Raw genomic sequence first — 17,683 nt, forward strand, 5'->3', positions numbered from 1 at the left:
CTCCAAAGAGGCCAGGGAGTAAGTCAATCTCCTATCAAAATTACTATTTATGCTTCATTCAAACTAGTCATGTTATCTCTGCTACTGAATCCCCCTAATATCAGATGACGGGAAGTTTATGGAGAAGAGGCTCTCAAGCTAAGCATTCACTTCTTCCTGCAGACCTTTCAGCAATTTTAGACTGCAAACTCAGCCCTTTTTTAGAACTACTCAAGAAGTCTTGATACAGGCAGCGAGCGTGCTCATCTCGCCATGCTATACAACTTTATTACAGTTTATCTACATCATCTAAGTTTCCTCAGCTTAACTGTGGCTTACTATTGTCTGATTAAAACAACAGAAAAGCACACCGTAACAGTTAAACATGGCACAAGAATATTTGGTATAAAGCAGAGGATTAGTTTTATTTCCACATATGAGAAATTTTATGACCAAATTTCCCAAGAATACAACTAATTTTAAAAAATAAATGCCATCAACATGTGGCACCATTGTTTCTCCTCTTCTCATACAGTTTCATTGCACACATTTTTTTCAAGTGTAGTCAACCAACAGGGGTACACAGCAACAGACAACCTAAGACCTGTAAGACATATACAGCGTTTCTACAGGGTGAGTAAAATGATCAGGAAAGCAGACTCTGTGACCCATAAAAACTTTAGAAATTTTCATCACTTCTGAAGTTAACTAAGATTTACAGTACCAAAAAGGAGTATAAATTGCATTAGGCACACTGTTAAAGGTATAGTAGGAAAAAATATAGGGCTTTGAACAAGCCATTTGAAGCACAATAGAAAGGTTAAGGCATTAATGCAGGCTTGGTATCCAACCAACTACGTTAAGGGCATCTTTGGGTCAGTGGAGTTTTTCATCTGGAGGAAATCTCTTCTTTACCTGTAAAGCAAAAGGCAACTTAATTATTCCTTTCCATGGATACAATTCACTCTTGAAGACCTGGTTGTTAACCGCAACTATTTCCATTCCACAAATGCACCGAGAAATGGGCAAGAACTGTAGAGAATTCATCTATATGGAGCTTCAAAGGAGTTCTCTCTACTTCCTTCTTTCTTAGCAGTTTCATTTCTGAAGTTACTGCAAGTAGCTTTAGTTACATCATAAGCTGGTAGAACAGTTATTTTACTAGAAAGTTTTCAATGCTGTGACAGCATCCAGTCATCTGGATGATAGCCCTTCTTGCACTTGCATGAAGAAAGTTTCTGGTCTGAGAACACCGACTGCAAATTGACAAAGTCAAGGATAAAAGATGGCGTTAGAACACATTACTTAGAAAAGGCTACAGCCCATATTCACCACAGCTACAGAAGTCTGCATTTTCTTACATACTGCCATACAAGCCATTAACTTGATTATCTGGACAAGTCATCTGATACGTCATGATCACCTGAATTGGAGGGATGCTGACCGAAAAGACTGAACCTCCATAATTTGGCATAGATCAACCAAGCCGGCATCTGTAGAAGCTCCTCACTAGAATGCAGTAGCCTTCTGTGTTCCACTTTTAGCCTGCTCTGTTGGTCAAATAAAATGGGTTTGCTTTGCTTAGACTATCCTCATTTTTAAATAAGATCTCTCCACTCTGGGAGTTAGTATTTCATTCTCTTTAACTCTGCATCGTCTTTAGTAATCTATCCAAACCTCAAATGAAAGAGAAATGGGATGCAGAAAGGAGTATAGTACGTGCACCCCGAGTGCTGGAAAAGCACATCTTAAAACCCAAAAACAATTGGTCAAACAAGAAATGGTAGCTATCTTCACGGGAAACTGTGCAGTGTCAGAGAGATAGATCCCAACTCTTTCAGATGGAATCTAAGCCACAGCTCCTGTCTAATGAGAAACTCAACAAGAGGCTCCAAGTGCAGAGGCACACAACAGCAAGAGACAGGACGCTGTAACAACCGGATCATGGTAGCCACCTCCTTGCCACTCCACTCACTCAACACTTCAAGAGTAATTCAAACAAGATCATGGAGAATAGTATGCCCTGTGATAGCCCATTTCTAGCAGGAAATAACATCATATTTAACTATGATATTTGAGGATTATTATATGCTTTTACTTTCTTGAACCATTCTTTTTCACAAAGAGAAGAACCTTAATTTCATTCCAGAATTAAGCCAATGAAATCAGACATATCAAAGGTTAAAATAAACTGCTTCATATAACGCAACAGCATGCACTATATAGGCCTCAAAATCTCCCATTAATAACTTTTAAAATGACAGTTCCTCACATAAACTTTCTGGCCAGCCCAGAATGCATTAGAGTTCTCCCTCTTCCTTGGTGGAAATTTACTTCTACTTCTCCGGGAAATCCTATATTGGAAGGGAGGGGGAAAAGCCCTGACTCTTCTAGCAGGCACCTAGGTTCCAGGAGTTGTATCTCTGGTTACAACACACAGACCATTCATCAGCCAGAAGGAAGCCCAATTTTTATATCCAAGGCATCCACTTGTCCAGATAAATACATCTCTGTTTCAGATCTCAGGCAACTGAATTATCCTATGGGATTCAGGGATCTGTACGCCCATTACCAGAATACACTGGTCTCTGTTTTAGCTAACTAATTATGTGTTAACACATGAGCAGTAAAAACGCTCTTAGGAAATTCAGCTTGACTGACTTGGCTAATCACAGGCCTCTACTTGAAGCAGGGCCAACTCTACCTTTAGCTTCTGCTTGCTGCTTAAAAAAGAAGATACAGACACACACACATGCCACAGTCTGACAATAGCACAGTTCAGAGAAGCCTACTTTGAAGCAGTGGAGCTTTGCTTTAGGGTAAATGTTCAGGATGCTTTACAGACAGCGTTTAACTGAGCTGTAACATCAACTGTCATCTGTCCGCTGCTATTGGACTTCTGTAAACAGAAGTTAAAGTAATAACAGCAAGGGGGTAGGCAGTTAAAGCTAAAAGGACAAAAAAACCCCACAACCAAAAAAGTAAAAAACTTCTGTCTCTAATATTATTCAGTTACCAGCATAACAACTAAAACCATGGGTACTTCTTTCCACAGCTATCCTTCATTTGAACCTTCGACTCCAAATGCTGCCATTCTAGAGAAACCCGAAGTCATCCTGGTAACTTTCAGTACAAGACTTTGTATTTTTGCTGGTCACATCAGAAAGTATGCCCAAGAACTGCAACAACAGCATTCCAATAGCACTGCCCAGATAGCAACCACCAGCTCTATGATTATAGCCGCACACAGGCTATCATTAAAAAAAAACCCAAACGCTCATCTAAGCTCAGTGTTAGTGCTATACGTTGACAGGAGATAAGGGATCATTCTCATTGCAGTTCTCACTGACTTCCCAGATGAATAAGGGCAACTGTACATTGCTTTGGAAATCAGGACAGGTCTTGGATGAAGTGGTAGTAGGCTTGAAGAGAGGTCTAACAGTTGTTAAAGATTAAGAAATCCACTTATGCTAGCTATTAAGAGACAACCCACGCCTGACTATTTTTTGTTTTCTGTAGGAAGAAGAAATGTACTGTCATTCTTACAAGCCCCTGCTTACTGAAGCACAGCACCACATGACATGATAGCAGAGAAAATAACTGTACAGAATTCCATCCAAGCTTGTCACAGTATCCGTCAGAGATTACATCCAAACTAACGCTTTGTTACAGCCTATAGAAAAATAGACTTCTCCTGCAAAACAGCTAGCAATTCTGACACAATGCTTACACTACTGTTCATTTCTCCTGATGCTTTAACATACAAAATAGATTATAAAGTTGGATCAGACTCCACCTATCGATAAATTGCAGCAGAGGACATACATCCTTAAGGCCATTGAGATTTAAGGTACCAGATTGTTTCATTGCTTAACTGCGGCCCAAAGAGGGGGTTGAGTTGAAGCCAGAATTGCAATCAGGCCACTGCAAGACAACCCCCCAACCCAAAGAGAAGAACATCAGCCAATTACAAGCTTATGATGAAGGCAAGGCTTGTCCAAAGCACAAGTACTATCAGAGAAGACGACTATTTTCAGGAAGATCTACTACCAAACCAAAATTCTACTCAAGCTCGTACACAAAGACCAGATGGCAGCAATGAAGATCTGGTACCAAATCAATTCTGCAACTGAAACAATAAATTGTCCTGTTCAATTTGAAGCAACACAAACCCACCAGACAGCATTTCTCTCATACTCTTCCTTTGACAGGAAGGTGTTTAGAGATGTATGAAACTTGGGTATTTGTGGGCTCAGAAGAGAGAAACGTAAGAGGGAGAGACCTGCCTCTGAAGCATCCTTTAAGCAAAACCCTCTGAGATACATGCTCTCTCATTTTGCTCTTATTTTCAGTGTATGACAACCTACCCTTGCAGAGATGGTATATTTTTCATCAGAGATTGAACAAAAGCAAATTTAAACCCGGCACAGAGGTCAAAAAACAGGAATCTGAAACAAAAGGGTACAATGCTACAGGAACACACACACAGAGAAAAATTTTAAAACCCCACAACAAAACCAATATAACAACAAGCCCCAGATTATCAGCAGCAGCAGCCTTGACAGGAGAGCACTTGACAAACTTAACACGCAAAGCCATAGCCAGAACTGAGAACAAGAGGAATGTAGTTTGTGGAAAATACCAGGAAAAACTAAACAGAAATAAATATTCCACTGTTAAATGATACATTTGCTTTGTACAATATACAAGATTCAGAAGAAGCAATGGATGCTTCCATGGATTTAAATCTATGTTAAATACTTATATAAACACATTTAGTGAACACACTGGCTCATCTGTCTGCTATTTCTAGAATGCTTTGTAAGAGGAGAAAAAGCAGAGCAGCTTTGTAATGGGAGCTGCCACCAAATGATATCAGAGTGCTTAGGCAGTCATGGAAAATTCCACACAAACCTTGATGCTTTGACCAGCAACCCATGTGCAGGTCGGCTGTAAAATGTGTAGAACAGCCAGGGGCAAAAGATGTGGACCAGACTTCAAGAAACCCATCACTCCTCTTAAAATTTACACGTATTTATTTTCAGTGCTGCTTTCAGTTTTGCACAAAGTAGGACTTTAAATGATGTGCTGAGCCTGCCGCAGTGTATCCATCATGTAAGCTTGAAATATGTAAGCAGGCTCTACAAAAGCAATTAAAACATCAGCAAGACACCACCAAGAAGAGCCAATAACCTTTAGGTTGAGGTGTTTCTACTTTGCTGTCCAAAGCAATGACAAGATATTTTGAAACCACATTATCACTATGTCAAATTTACTTAAGGGAAAAGCAATTAGCTCTTTAAAAGTATCTTGGAATTTATTTTGCAAGTGGTTAATTTTCAGATACAAAAGACAGATGAAGGGGTGCCAAGAGCACTGTACCATCTGCCTTAGCAATCCTGAACTAACAGAAGTGGGAGGAGGGTAGGAACACTAAAAGCCTGTTAAAGCACATTATTCTTTTTCTCACTGTACAGAAGGAAGGAACTGTATGCACAAATATCTCACCTCTCTATGCTTCCTAAGTTCAGACCCAGCATGGCTGTGAATTAAATGAGCTGGAAGCACATTCAAAATATTGATGTGTCCCAGCTGCACAACCATGCTTTAGGCAAGCACTGTGCAGTTTTCAAAAGCTATTTGTTGGGACCATGCTGGATACCCAAGCTCTGAGCCACAGTGGCATTACAGGTCAATAGTATATCCTCCTCCCTGCCCTGCTAGGGCCGAATAATTTAAAGCAGTAGTTAGGCACTGAACTCTACGACTCCCTTGCATTCAAGGTAAGTCATGAAAAAGCTTTTCCCACATTTTGCTTAAGCAATGCTGCTTTATACAATAATCTATCATGACAACGCAAAACAAAACGCAGCATTCGAAATAAAACAAAGCAAGCCTCTGTATCCAACATGTAATGTTTCAGAGTTGCTAAAATCAGGTATGGCATTCGAGCCACCCACAGGTCCTTAAATTCTACCAGATACCATTTACAACAGTTAGTGTTAATTACCCAGCTCAGACAAGGAAATTAAAGTCCCTTATGTTCTACCAGAAAGATTTTTTTAAAAGGTCTTCCTGCCATAACTGCCATCTGTCTATGCTGCATATTACAAATTAAGGTCCTGCTATCTCTGTTTAAATGTCAATTTGGGCAACCATATTTTAATCCTTTTAGAATCAGTAGCAAATAAATCTCTTTTTCAAGCACCCCATCCTCTGTTAGTGGAATACTGTTTCAGGAACTGCTTTCTAAACAGCACAATAGGTTTAGACTTTGACAGTACCTTACAAACATAGTGTAACCTATAATTTCTGCAGCAGTAACTCCTTATACTTTGCCTTGTATTTTATCAGGTTCCTAAGGCTCGTGCATTCTCCTTCAAAAGACTGCTGGGTACAATACCTACCACAATTATGCACTTACCAATGCAAAACTTTTCCACAGAACAACCAAATCAACACCACGTGATCAATATGGTTATTCAAAATTATCACTGTTACATCTAAACACAGAAACAGCTTTAAGTTGAAATGTATTTGACTTCAAATTTAGTTAGCACAAATTCAGTTTGATGCAAATCAATTTGTCGATCAAGTGGTGTTCAATGAAGGCAGAAAATTGTTTTTTCCCCTGATTTTCAACTGCAAAGGTAACTCAAAAGTGTAGGGAAGTAGGTCTAGCAGAGTTCTAAACAGCTCTAAAATAAGTAGGTAACAGCACCAGCCCCCTACTAAGTACTGTACGGTAGAAGACCATACCTGGGGCAACACAAGTTATTTTAACCCTAACATATCCAACAAAGAATCCTCAGAAACCATTCTTCTGGGTTTCCTTCAAGACTGGCATGAAAAATTAAGTCTCTGGTCACTAAAATTAAGGTTCAAAATTTTTTCAACGCCTCCCCCAAAAGAGGAAGAGGATATGCAAAGAACAGATTTACATACATTTGAATAAAAAAAGAGGAAAGAAAGGTTGAACCAGATGATCTTTTCCAACCAGGGCTGTACTATGACCTCATACAGAATTCATGAAGGGGGTTGGGGGGGTGTGGGCAGTGGGAAGAGCGTGTGATGAGACAAGTTCTGTCTTGGAACACGAGAAGAAAAATCTGGTTTCTGTTGTACTCTGGAAAGCACACGCTATGTACGTAATTTGTGTGGCTGGGTTTAAGTACTAATGGTTTAAAATATAGCAAGGTTTTGCTGCTTCTCTTTTTTCAAGGGGTAATTGGAGAAAGCCAAATGGAATACAGAAAACAAGTTAGAGCCCACAAGATTACAAAAGAATCTCCTCACTGGACATGCAAGAACAGATTATAAGTCATGTTAATGATACTAGATTTATAATAGGTGTGTTTTGGTACCAAAAAAAAAAAAAAATCACTAAGCTTACAAGTCAAATACTACTGCACATTCGAAGATTCCACAGCATTCAGTCAAAGTTAAGAAATTCTATAACAAATACATTCCGCATCCTAATCTAGAGGTGTCTGAAGATGCCACATGGCCTTGACTTTAAGGAAACTGCACTTCTTCAAACAATAAAGAAAACAAACCCTAAGCTTCAAGGATTTTAGAAGAGTAGGACATCATTTCTATTAAAATACAGAGTAGAAAGAACTTAAGTGAAAACTTTAAACAAAACTCAAACCATCCCAACTTATTGTAACCTAAATGCAGTAACCTAATAAAAATGAGCACAGAGTTGCCTTTTCTTAGCGAAGCATTTGGGACCTACCACAAGATTGGGCTGCTACGTACTTTACGTGCAGGCGAGGGGACCTTCATAGCACTGAGATTCCAAAATTTCAATCCCAAATTCAAGTCGCTGGCACTACAAAGCTTTTCAAGTCTCTACATCTGCTCAGCAAAACGTGAATTTTAAAAAAACTATCACAGATACAAAACACAGAACCATGTGCTGTTCTTTTACAATTATCCAGCAGAATGATTACTTAAGACTTCACATGTCAAATACTCTGAATAAAAAAACCCACGACCAACCAAACCAAAAAACCCCAAGGCCTCACCTGTATAAAACCTGAATATCACATTAAACTAAATCAAACCTGCACAAGTCTGTGCCAGAGGCCAACGCAACGTGGAACTAAATAGGCCTCTCCTGGAACATGCTGATACTGATAACATGTTTTTTGGCTGCCAGTTCTTTTTGGGGTTTGAGATTAGAAATGCATTTCTCTAATATCATGTTAAACTCCTCAGAGTAGCATAAATAATGCCTAAATACTTCAGGAAAGTACAAATACTACTCAGCTTCAAATGGAACCCTGAATAATGATTTTATTACAAGTTAAAACTAAAGATCTAACCAGACTTTTACCAATTTACTCTCCATAACTTTGAAAGAATGTGTTATTTCTGCATTGACAAGATCAGTCCCTACAGCTGAGGGAACAATACGCACACTTTCCATTACCAGACTCCAGCTACAGCTGGCTTACCTCTTGCCAACAAGCAAGCATGATATGAAGAGTTCCTCAACAAGTAATTTTGTTATTTCTACTAATTCTCTTACAGAAAAAGAGGCAGCCTCAAAATATACATTTAAACAGAAACAGTCTTAATATATCAAAGCATAAGTCTGTCACAAAAATTGTCGTATATAGGAAAACCCGCACGTATAGGTTTTTTCACCCACTGCTCTACCAGATTTCGACAATACATTCAACCAAACTAAGTAAAGCAAATTCATCAGTAAGTTTAAATTACTATCACCTTAGAAATAAATGTAAAGCATAAAGAATGAAAAAGGCAAAAAGTCATTGCTCTACTGTAATCAGGAAAATTCTAGAATTGACAAACTGCCATTACACTTGTGAGTGAATAAACCAGTGAACTGGAAAGGAGTAATGTCAAGTCAATGCAGAGCACAATTCAACTGTTACGTGTCAGAGGACAAAAGGAATTCAGGTTTGCTTTAATTCAGTAACTTGCAATAGCAAAATGTTTTCTTCTGCACGTTAAAGGTCTTTAGAACTAAGAATTCTAAGAGCTGTCAGAGAATGCCATCTGCCTAAATCTGTGACACATTTGAAAAGCTTCTTCCTGAGTATTTTGAGGATATAAAAAAGGAACTTTTGATTGTGTCAGAACTGTATCTTAAGAGGCAAGACATTATTTATACTTACAACAGGTAGCAGCAAACAGCACAGGTCACCAGCATTGTGTTGATAACACTGCAAAAAGAAAGGAGAGAAAGAGCTGATTAGTTGTCATGTTATGACTGACCACAAGATAGGTCGGAAAAAAACCCCAGCAAACAAGTACGAGTTCAACTTTGATCATATGGAAGGTGACTCAACATGAGTGTTCTAACTTACTCCAGCTGAGTAAGTTGCAGAGGCACAGCTAAGACTCTGCAGAGGACTGACACAGCTCTGGCAAGCAGAAGCATACAGCTGTATTTAACAAAAATCTGTCCAAAGAGGAGCACACTTATGGAATGTCCTTGCTCCATTTCAGTCTCTTCTACCAGCAATTTACTGAATTACTGAAGCTGGATGTTTTAATACTAACGGTAAACAAAAAACATTTTTTCCATTTGCAAAATTCTGCTTACAGAAAAATTTCACTATAAAATAACTCTTTATTTATATCGTGAAGGTTTGCAAAACAAACACAAATAAAATCCTGAAGCCACATGAAATTATGCTGTAGTATAAGATTTTCCTTTCTTGCTGAAAGAAAATTGTCAGAAAACTGTAGTTACACTGAAAAGAAGCAAGAACCAAGCAGCTTTTGAAATTGAAAATGGTAAAACTGCAGCTATACACAACACGATTTTGAAATGAGATTTTCTAACAGCAAATGATATGCAGCTCATGGAACTCAGGAGCAGAGCAGAGAGGTTTTTTTATTTTTAAATTATAAAAAGGGATTTCCCTCCATGTATTGCCTCCCCATCCAAGTAACAGAACTCACGCTAGGTCAGTAACTTCCAACCTTTTTGTGACATGGGTAACATTCATATTTTTCATCTATCAATACACACCCACCTTCTGTCTACTTTCAAACTAATGCTACAAAGCTAACACAGCCTGGATTAAGCTCAGGAACCCTTCCTTTCCAGGGAGCCCCAGAGTCATTGTTTAGGAGTTTAACCTATGCAAAGTGAATTCTTAGATCAGTTAAAGTTTGCATTGACTTATTTTGTTGGAAAAGAACAATGCTATTCAGAAACAGGCTTTGGGTGGAGTTTTTTTTTTTTATTTTTTTAATAAGATAAATTAACAGACTATACAGTGTTACTACAGTCATGCTATAGAATCAGAACACAGCAGTGTGCTCTCTATTTATAGTCATTAAACAATCACATTTTGGAATAACGACAAAACATCTGTGCGTGACCCACATACTTAAGGACATGCCTGGAAGACATATTTCCAAGGTGTTTCTGAGGGCAGGCACATTTTCAGACACAAAACACAATTCAGGTATGAAACTAAGGCAGCAAATATCAGAGCTAAAGAGAACTTGAGGAAAATTCCTCCGCGTTCAGGTAAACAACTAAGAGAAAAGACAGTTGGTACCTGTGGAGCAGAGGGGATGTCAGAGAGATTAAGAAGTCATTATCTCCTAGGGAAAAGAGAAAGACAAAAACTTGTCTAGTTTTTAATCTCAGCAGCTACAATCACTACCACTGCAGTAATTACGCTTCTGCCTAGGTGCGCCGCTTTTGTCCTCAGGCCACCGCAGCCAACAAGGCCACTAGCACACATTAAGCAGGAACCGAGATCTACTACAGCAGCTTTTTCAGCCTCATCCAGTGCGAAACTCGAGGATGGTGGAATGAGGTAGGAAGAGATGGAGTGAGAAAAGGAGGAAGTTATTGCTCAAACAGCACCTAACCGAACAACTGACGCCCTTGCCACAGGGCGCCGTGTATGCGGGCGCGCACAGGCCCGAGGGGCACGCTCCGAACGGTTGCGGGTCACTGAGGCGCGGGGACCCGCTCCGGGCCCCGGCCCCACGCTCAGGGAGCCCCGCAGCCGCTGGCTCCGGCCCCCCGCCGCTGGCTGGGTCCCGGCTGGCACCGGCGCCTGGGCCCCGGGCCCACCCGCCCTCCACGCTGCGCCAGCACGGCAGCTCCGAGCCCGCAGGCCGACTGCGGCAAGGCGGCGGCTCCGGGCCCGGCGGGGCGGCGAGCGCGGGGCACACACGGCGCTGCAGGGCCTCGGCGGTGGGGGGAAAGGGAACTCGAGGGAGCCGGCGTCGCCAGGCCGCAGCTGCCCGGCAGGCCGCAAGGGCACTGCGCGCCTCCGCCGGGCCGGGCCGCGGGGTACCGGGCCCGCCTCCGCGGGAGGCCGCCTCACACGCTCCCCCCCCACCGCCCCGCGCCTGAGGGGGAAGGGAAGGGGCCTCCCGCCGCCCCCCCGGTCACTCACCCGCGGTTAGGCCCCTTGGGCACGAGCCACGGCAGGACGCCGCCGACCACCCCCCAGAAAACGCTCATGACGATGATGGGCACCGTCAGGCCACCGTACGCCATGGCCGGGCTGGCGGGGGCGGCGGCGGAGGGAAGCTGCTCGGTCAGACCCGGCGCGGCGCCTCCCCTCCCTTCCCTCACGGCCGGCCGCAGCGCCCCGCCCCGCCCCGCCCGCCAATCAGCGCCCGACACGTCGCCGGAGCCCGGCGGGCGCGAGCGCCGCTTGGCCCCGCCCCCGCGCTGCCGCCTGAGGAGCGGGAGGAGGGTCGCGGCAGCGAACCCCGAGGGCCTTCGCAGTGCCGGGCCTCCCGGTGAGGGACGAAGCCTCTGCGCCGACACCGGCGCGCAGAGCCGCCTCCTGAGGCAGACCGGCGCCCACGGACGGCTCTGGGGGCGGGAACGTCGCGTGCCTCGGTTCCCCCATGCCAGGGCTCAGCTCCCAGCGCGGTGCGGCGGGAGCCGGGTGTGGGCCCTTCCCTCTCGATCGGCGATGAGGGCCGGCCGCCGAGCCAGCGAACTCACCTCGCTGTAGGGCTCGCCACACGCCGCAGGCGCTCGCGATCCGCTCTCCGTCACGGGGGTGTGAAGCACCAACCCCCCCCCGGTTGACCCAAAACCAGCGTCAGCAACAGCACGGAGGCGGCCTTGGCTCTGCCCCGGGAGCACCGCAGAGGTAACGCCCATCCTCAAGGTGCAGCGCTCGTGTAAGACCCCGAGACATCACAGCTGTGTGTGGCCACAATGCGTCTGATGCTCTAAAATATCCTTTCCCCTCCAATTCATAAGGCAGTTGAGGAAGTGTAATTTCAGAGAATGACAGAAAGAGATTCATGGCCAGAAATAACTTATTTCAAATGTTGGATAGAAAATACACACACAGTGCACACAACTAACATGTTCATTTAAAACCATGAACACATCCAAGTTAAGGACCAGTGGAAGAGACAGAAGTATAATGGTCATTAGACACACGTTTTCAGGACTGCACTATTCTAACACTAGTTGAAATATTCCTTTATGGGGAAAAAGCCTTCCATTTTCTTAAAAGTAAAAATAAGTATAAAAACCTTTCTAATTTACAGGAAGTATTTTTTACACAGCCAACATCAAAACATGAGGAGTATTTAAATGCTACAGACACAACGTATAAAGACCTTCTAAATGAGTAGACACAATAGGTTTAATTTTAGCAGTTCTTTAATGGTGTCAAATAGGAACCCATCTATTCTTGCATCTTTTCGATTGTTTCTTCCTTGTATTTGCCCTTCTCCTTGCCAACCTGGCGAGATTTTGCTTTACGCTCCAAGATCTTTTTGCGGTCTTTGTCCAGTTTTAGCCTAGTGATCACCACCTAGAGAAAGGACAACAAATTTAGTCTCTCTTCAGTGTTGGAAGTACAGCAGCCTGACAGAACTGTGGTAACATAGCACAGCCCAAGAAGACCAGCTGTGGCACACAAGTATTATTTCCACACACTATCTCATTTGGTTTGAGTAGAACCAAGGTACTGAATTCCCTCTCTATTTCACAATTTTCCCAGGTGCACTTAGGGATCATAGTATATGGACAGTTGCTTTTATGCACAGCCAAGAACACCTGCACAAACTGAAAAGCAACCAAATTTCTATTTACTGCATAACAATTACTTCAAAGTAAATCCTATTTCCACTATGCTACTCAAACATAATGGACACTACATCCATCTGATGTATATGTATAGCAAACAGCTGATCCCACCACCACAAAGGCATGTAACGGATCACTATTTTAATTTCTCCATGTTTGAAACAATATTACCTACATTTTGCAACACCAGAAAACTGTGCTGCTGCCATTATTGTGTCATTGCTGTACCTCTGGCTGAACTACAGGCAACAGCAGAAGTTTACACACCATAGTGACTCACAGGAAGACATTTTAAAGAACACATCTGCTGTTGAACAGCTGCAAAGAGGCCAGGCAATTATCAAGTATTACCAACAGGGACACATAAAAGGTAGATTGCTCAGGCCATCAGCCACCCTAGCCTTAATGATACTTCTAACAAAGCAGCAGCAAACTAAAGCTCTAATTTTCAGCTCCTCGCAGCCTTCAGTGCTGTTTGTGCCCCCTAAAACTGGCAAAGTTATACATGTGTTGGTATTACCGAAAGGAGTACTTTAAAAATACAACTGACAATCAAATCCCAGAAAAACCACATAGGCTGCACCAGGGCTGCACACTCTTCAGTTCCATTGTGCATTTAGGTCTCTAACTGTAATTAATTCCTACCTCTTTACCTCTGCCTCCACCCCACTGCAAGTTTGCAACTAACAAAACATTCCTCTGTTCCTTTTCCACTAATAGCCAGAATCTTTATGCAAGGCTTTATCAAGTTCCGTTTCCCAATTAGAGAAAACTGTCACAGAAATAAAGGACCAGCACAAAATTCAGCTTCTTTCACTGCAATTCACCACACAAGCAGTACATACACTGCCTCCATCACAATGTCACCTTGTCCATCAAATGTTATTACTGCACACAAGCCATTATGTTGTTTTGGAGTAATTCTGCTCTCCCTCTGCTGAACATGCCAACCATTTAGAGCAGAAAACCTGCTACAACTGGATTTCTTCCACAAACACTTCAGTATGTGTGCCCACATGGCAAGGCTGAAGCAGACTAATTTTATCTGCTGCGAACCAGGTTTTGGCTAGTTGTTCTGTTTAGTTTGAAATGTTTCCCTATTATGATCTAAACAGGCTTTGCCTGGTTTTCATGAACTCTAAACACTGTAAAACTGCAGGCTAAAGCCAGATTTAGAAGAACTTGTAGCCCACAAGAACAAATCGTGATTCTGAGCGTCTCCCTCAACATTTCTAAGATCTCCTTCACCAGTGCAAATGCCACCATAGCAAAGGTGAAGGGCTGTTTTAAATGATCTGGTTTGTGCTTTACGAACGTCAGGCTCTTAAAAGAAGTATTTAAGCAAGACTCTAATATCTCTAGCAGCTTCTCCACCAAATCAGACCTAGAAACATCAAGGAGTTCTTGGTTTCAATTCACTTCTCTACCATCAGTACACTAACATTTCCTTGTTTATTACCCCATCAATACCATAGTATCTCAATCTATTATTCCACGTGCCATAACGAGGTTCTACTCATGCCAGCAGCAGTGTCTTCGTCTGCCAACAAGGTCTGCTCGTGCATTTCAGACCTCACTTCTCGCACTGTACCTTGCTGGGATGGATCCCCACGTGGACAGTTGTGCCATTAGCCTTCTCACGCTGAACACGTTCAATGTAGATGACATATTTTTTTCTGTACACCTGGACCACCTTGCCAATCTGCTGTCCTTTGTAGTGTCCCCGGACAACCTAAACACAAACATAAGCAGCATGTTGTCTCATACTTCAAAACCACCCCTTAAACAATTACCTGACCTTAAGAAACACTATCTAATTATCGCAACAGAAACCCAGAACTGCACAGGTTGAACTCCCAATTCTGCTTTTGTATAAAGGTGCCACAAAGACATCAATTACTGGACAAGTTCAGCAATCACTAAACCAGAAAATACAATGGGTCAGAACCATAGCTCTCCCTCATTTTCCCTGTGGTAAACTCTAATAAAGGAACTTTATCTTTTCAACCAGAGGGCTAACAGTCAAATTCAACAGGTTTTCATCTTAGCTGTTCACCTATCACTGTGTTTTTATAAAAAAGCCACTTAAATTGGATTAATTTCTAAACTGATCTTTCAAATATCACAGGCAGCAAATAGTCTATAAAAAAAACAATTCTCATTTGTATTTTACTTCTGAAAGCCTTTAAGCCAGCATGATAACGCATGTAACCAAAGCGCAGTAAAGCTGCCAGCACACTTGTGTTCCTTGTCACTGATGTGATCTCAAGAAACACTCCACAATAGGCCAAGTCTATGACTACCTTAACCTGTATTATTTCTGCAAGACTCACGGCAAAGCTCCAGCATCAATCTGAGTTTGTCTAGCCTTTCCCTTTTGCACAGGCTATACGTGAAAACTAAAACACAGACAGAAGTTCACGTGTGACAGTACCACTTAAGAGACAGACAGCGCAGCTACCTGGACTTCATCATCCTTTCGAATGGGCATAGAGCGGACATTGTATTTCTGCCGCAACTCCTTGGAAAGTGGGGAGGACATTATTTTTCTTCGAATGTGAGAAGGTGCATTGAAGTGTCGTTTGCGGTTTTTGCTGCGGTCTGAGGTCACAAATGGATTGAACTTCATTTTGGCTGCATAAAGAAAAACAAAAGTTTGAGACACTTTTAACTTATACATGCTATTCTTTATAATCTACCCACATGAAGTACGCTAAGACATAAAACAGCTATTGCAACTACTTTTAATCCTACCCCCAGTTAATATATCCTTGCAAACTGTACTTTTAAATAAGATTTAAGCCTCCTCCCTGATTGACAATGACCCTGTGATTGACAGATGTGCTACACACATGCACATCAGACCTTTCTAATACAAAGCTTGCTGTTCCCAGGACACCTGGCTGGCTAGTCTTAATTTTGCACTGTAGTATGCACCACCTTCATTTATAAATGTATATTCTGGACACACAGAGAGAGGGAACTCATCCTGATCAGGTATCTCCAATAAAGCACACCACCAGACTGGTGCATATAACAGACCTGTAAATCTAAGATATTTTTGGCCTTCCCTAAATCGTAACAACTGCACTACAGGATTGTGTGTTATGACACAACTCATCCTGACAAAGGCACGTCCATTAAAGGCTGCTTTTGCTCAACTCCGCAACTTTAAAGCGCTCTGCACCTGTCCCTCCTGCGCAGGCCGTGCTGTGCATGGCAGCCCGCCCGCTGCCCGAGCCGCAGGAACCCAGTAACCCAGTGTCAAAGAACAAACCGAGGAGCATGAGGTGTGCCTGGGGCTCAAGCTCCCGCGGCGCACCCGCAGGCCTGCCCCGCCGGACATCCCCGCAGCCACGCTGCAATGCCGGGCTCCTGTACAGCCGCTGCCCGGGACGCGAACGCAGTGCCGCGGCCGCAGCGCCCGGGCCAGGGCCGCTCACCTCCCCGGGCACCGAGCAGGGCCCAGGCCGCGCCGCCCCCCAGCCCCGAGCGGCGGCCGGGCCCCTCCCCGCCGCACTCCCGCCCCCCCGCAGGCCCCGCCGGGTACGCCGCGGGAGCTCCGCGGCCAGTAGGGAGCCGCACCGCGCAGGATGGCGGCGGATGCGACGGGCCGGACCGCGCCGCCCTTACCCCGCTGCTGCCGCCGCCACGCTCGCCCGGAAAGAGAAACACCACCCGCTTCCGCTTCCGCGAGCGGCCGCCGGGAACTCGCGAGACCCTGCGCGCGGCGCTGGGGCCACCCGCGCCCCCTGGCGGGCGGCGGGCACAGGTGCAGGGTGGTGGGCGCTGTGCCGCCCTGCCCGGGGCCGTGCGCCCAGCCCGGGGCCGTGCCCAGCAGCCCCGTCCCCGCTCGGCGCCGAGCCAGGGGCGGCAGCTCCGGCCCGGCCCCGCGCCCGCGGCCCGGCGCCTGCCCCCGCAACCCAGCGCACCCGCGGCAGCTGCTCGCGCTTCAGGCAGCGCTGGTGCCGTTACGCTTTTCCAAGACACACAGGAATTTATTCCCAAGGAAAATTCCCGGCGGCAGAACGCGTTATTGGTAGAAACCAACCCGTCCGTCGGGTGAGCAGCAGTACAGACACCTGATGGCACTGTGGTTTATACAGAGGCGGGAGAAGTTTTCAGACTGCGGTAGCTGTGGCAGGCTGAGGGTGACCTACCGCCCTACCAGGCGATGACCCGCTGCCCTACCTGGTGCCGCTGCTCCCCATTACGCACCACGAGGGCCCTTCGGCTCCATCCCACCGGGCAGCCCAAGCACCAGCCTGCACCGAGGGTGCTGGAAGCAGGCGGCATCTCTCCCTGCACGCAGATGCTGTGCAGCAGACACCAACGCTAGCAAGCGATAGCGGAACTTAAAAGGAATTGGTTTCTTAATAAATTGCAGATGCACACAGTGCCCACGTTCACTGTGTTGTAACCCTTTACTATTAATCTTTTCTAATTGCCTCAGACACTTATTTCTAAATCATCAGTGAAACAAGGCCACCAGGAAATTAAAGGGGTGGGGGGCAGGGAACAAAACCCAGGTTATTTTCTATACCAAGCAGCACAGTGACTAAAGCTGGACCCAGCAAGTTCTAGGCACGGTCCACGCACCTCTCATTAAAAAAAGGGAGGTTGGGACACTTG

At 44.3% G+C, this 17,683-nt stretch overlaps 2 protein-coding genes across 2 annotated transcripts; both read right to left on the minus strand.

The window, feature by feature from the left end:
• Positions 1-378: 378 nt before the first annotated feature.
• ATP6V0E1 (ATPase H+ transporting V0 subunit e1) lies at positions 379-11,580 on the minus strand. Its single transcript, XM_037397867.1, is given in 5 exon segments — positions 379-894; positions 3,776-3,880; positions 3,882-3,903; positions 9,129-9,176; positions 11,385-11,580. Coding segments are annotated over 4 exon segments (246 nt in total). The 5' UTR covers positions 11,489-11,580; the 3' UTR covers positions 379-894; positions 3,776-3,808.
• A 1,024-nt stretch (positions 11,581-12,604) lies between these two features.
• Positions 12,605-16,814, minus strand: RPL26L1 (ribosomal protein L26 like 1). Its single transcript, XM_037398800.1, has 4 exons — positions 16,685-16,814; positions 15,513-15,685; positions 14,643-14,783; positions 12,605-12,776 (listed from the first exon to the last, which is right to left on the minus strand). The coding sequence occupies exons 2-4, from the start codon at positions 15,678-15,680 to the stop codon at positions 12,648-12,650; spliced, it is 438 nt and encodes a 145-aa protein (XP_037254697.1). The 5' UTR covers positions 15,681-15,685; positions 16,685-16,814; the 3' UTR covers positions 12,605-12,647.
• Positions 16,815-17,683: the final 869 nt, after the last annotated feature.

Source organism: Falco rusticolus, chromosome 8 (assembly GCF_015220075.1).
Source record: "Falco rusticolus isolate bFalRus1 chromosome 8, bFalRus1.pri, whole genome shotgun sequence".
In the NCBI taxonomy this organism is placed as follows: Eukaryota; Metazoa; Chordata; class Aves; order Falconiformes; family Falconidae; genus Falco; species Falco rusticolus.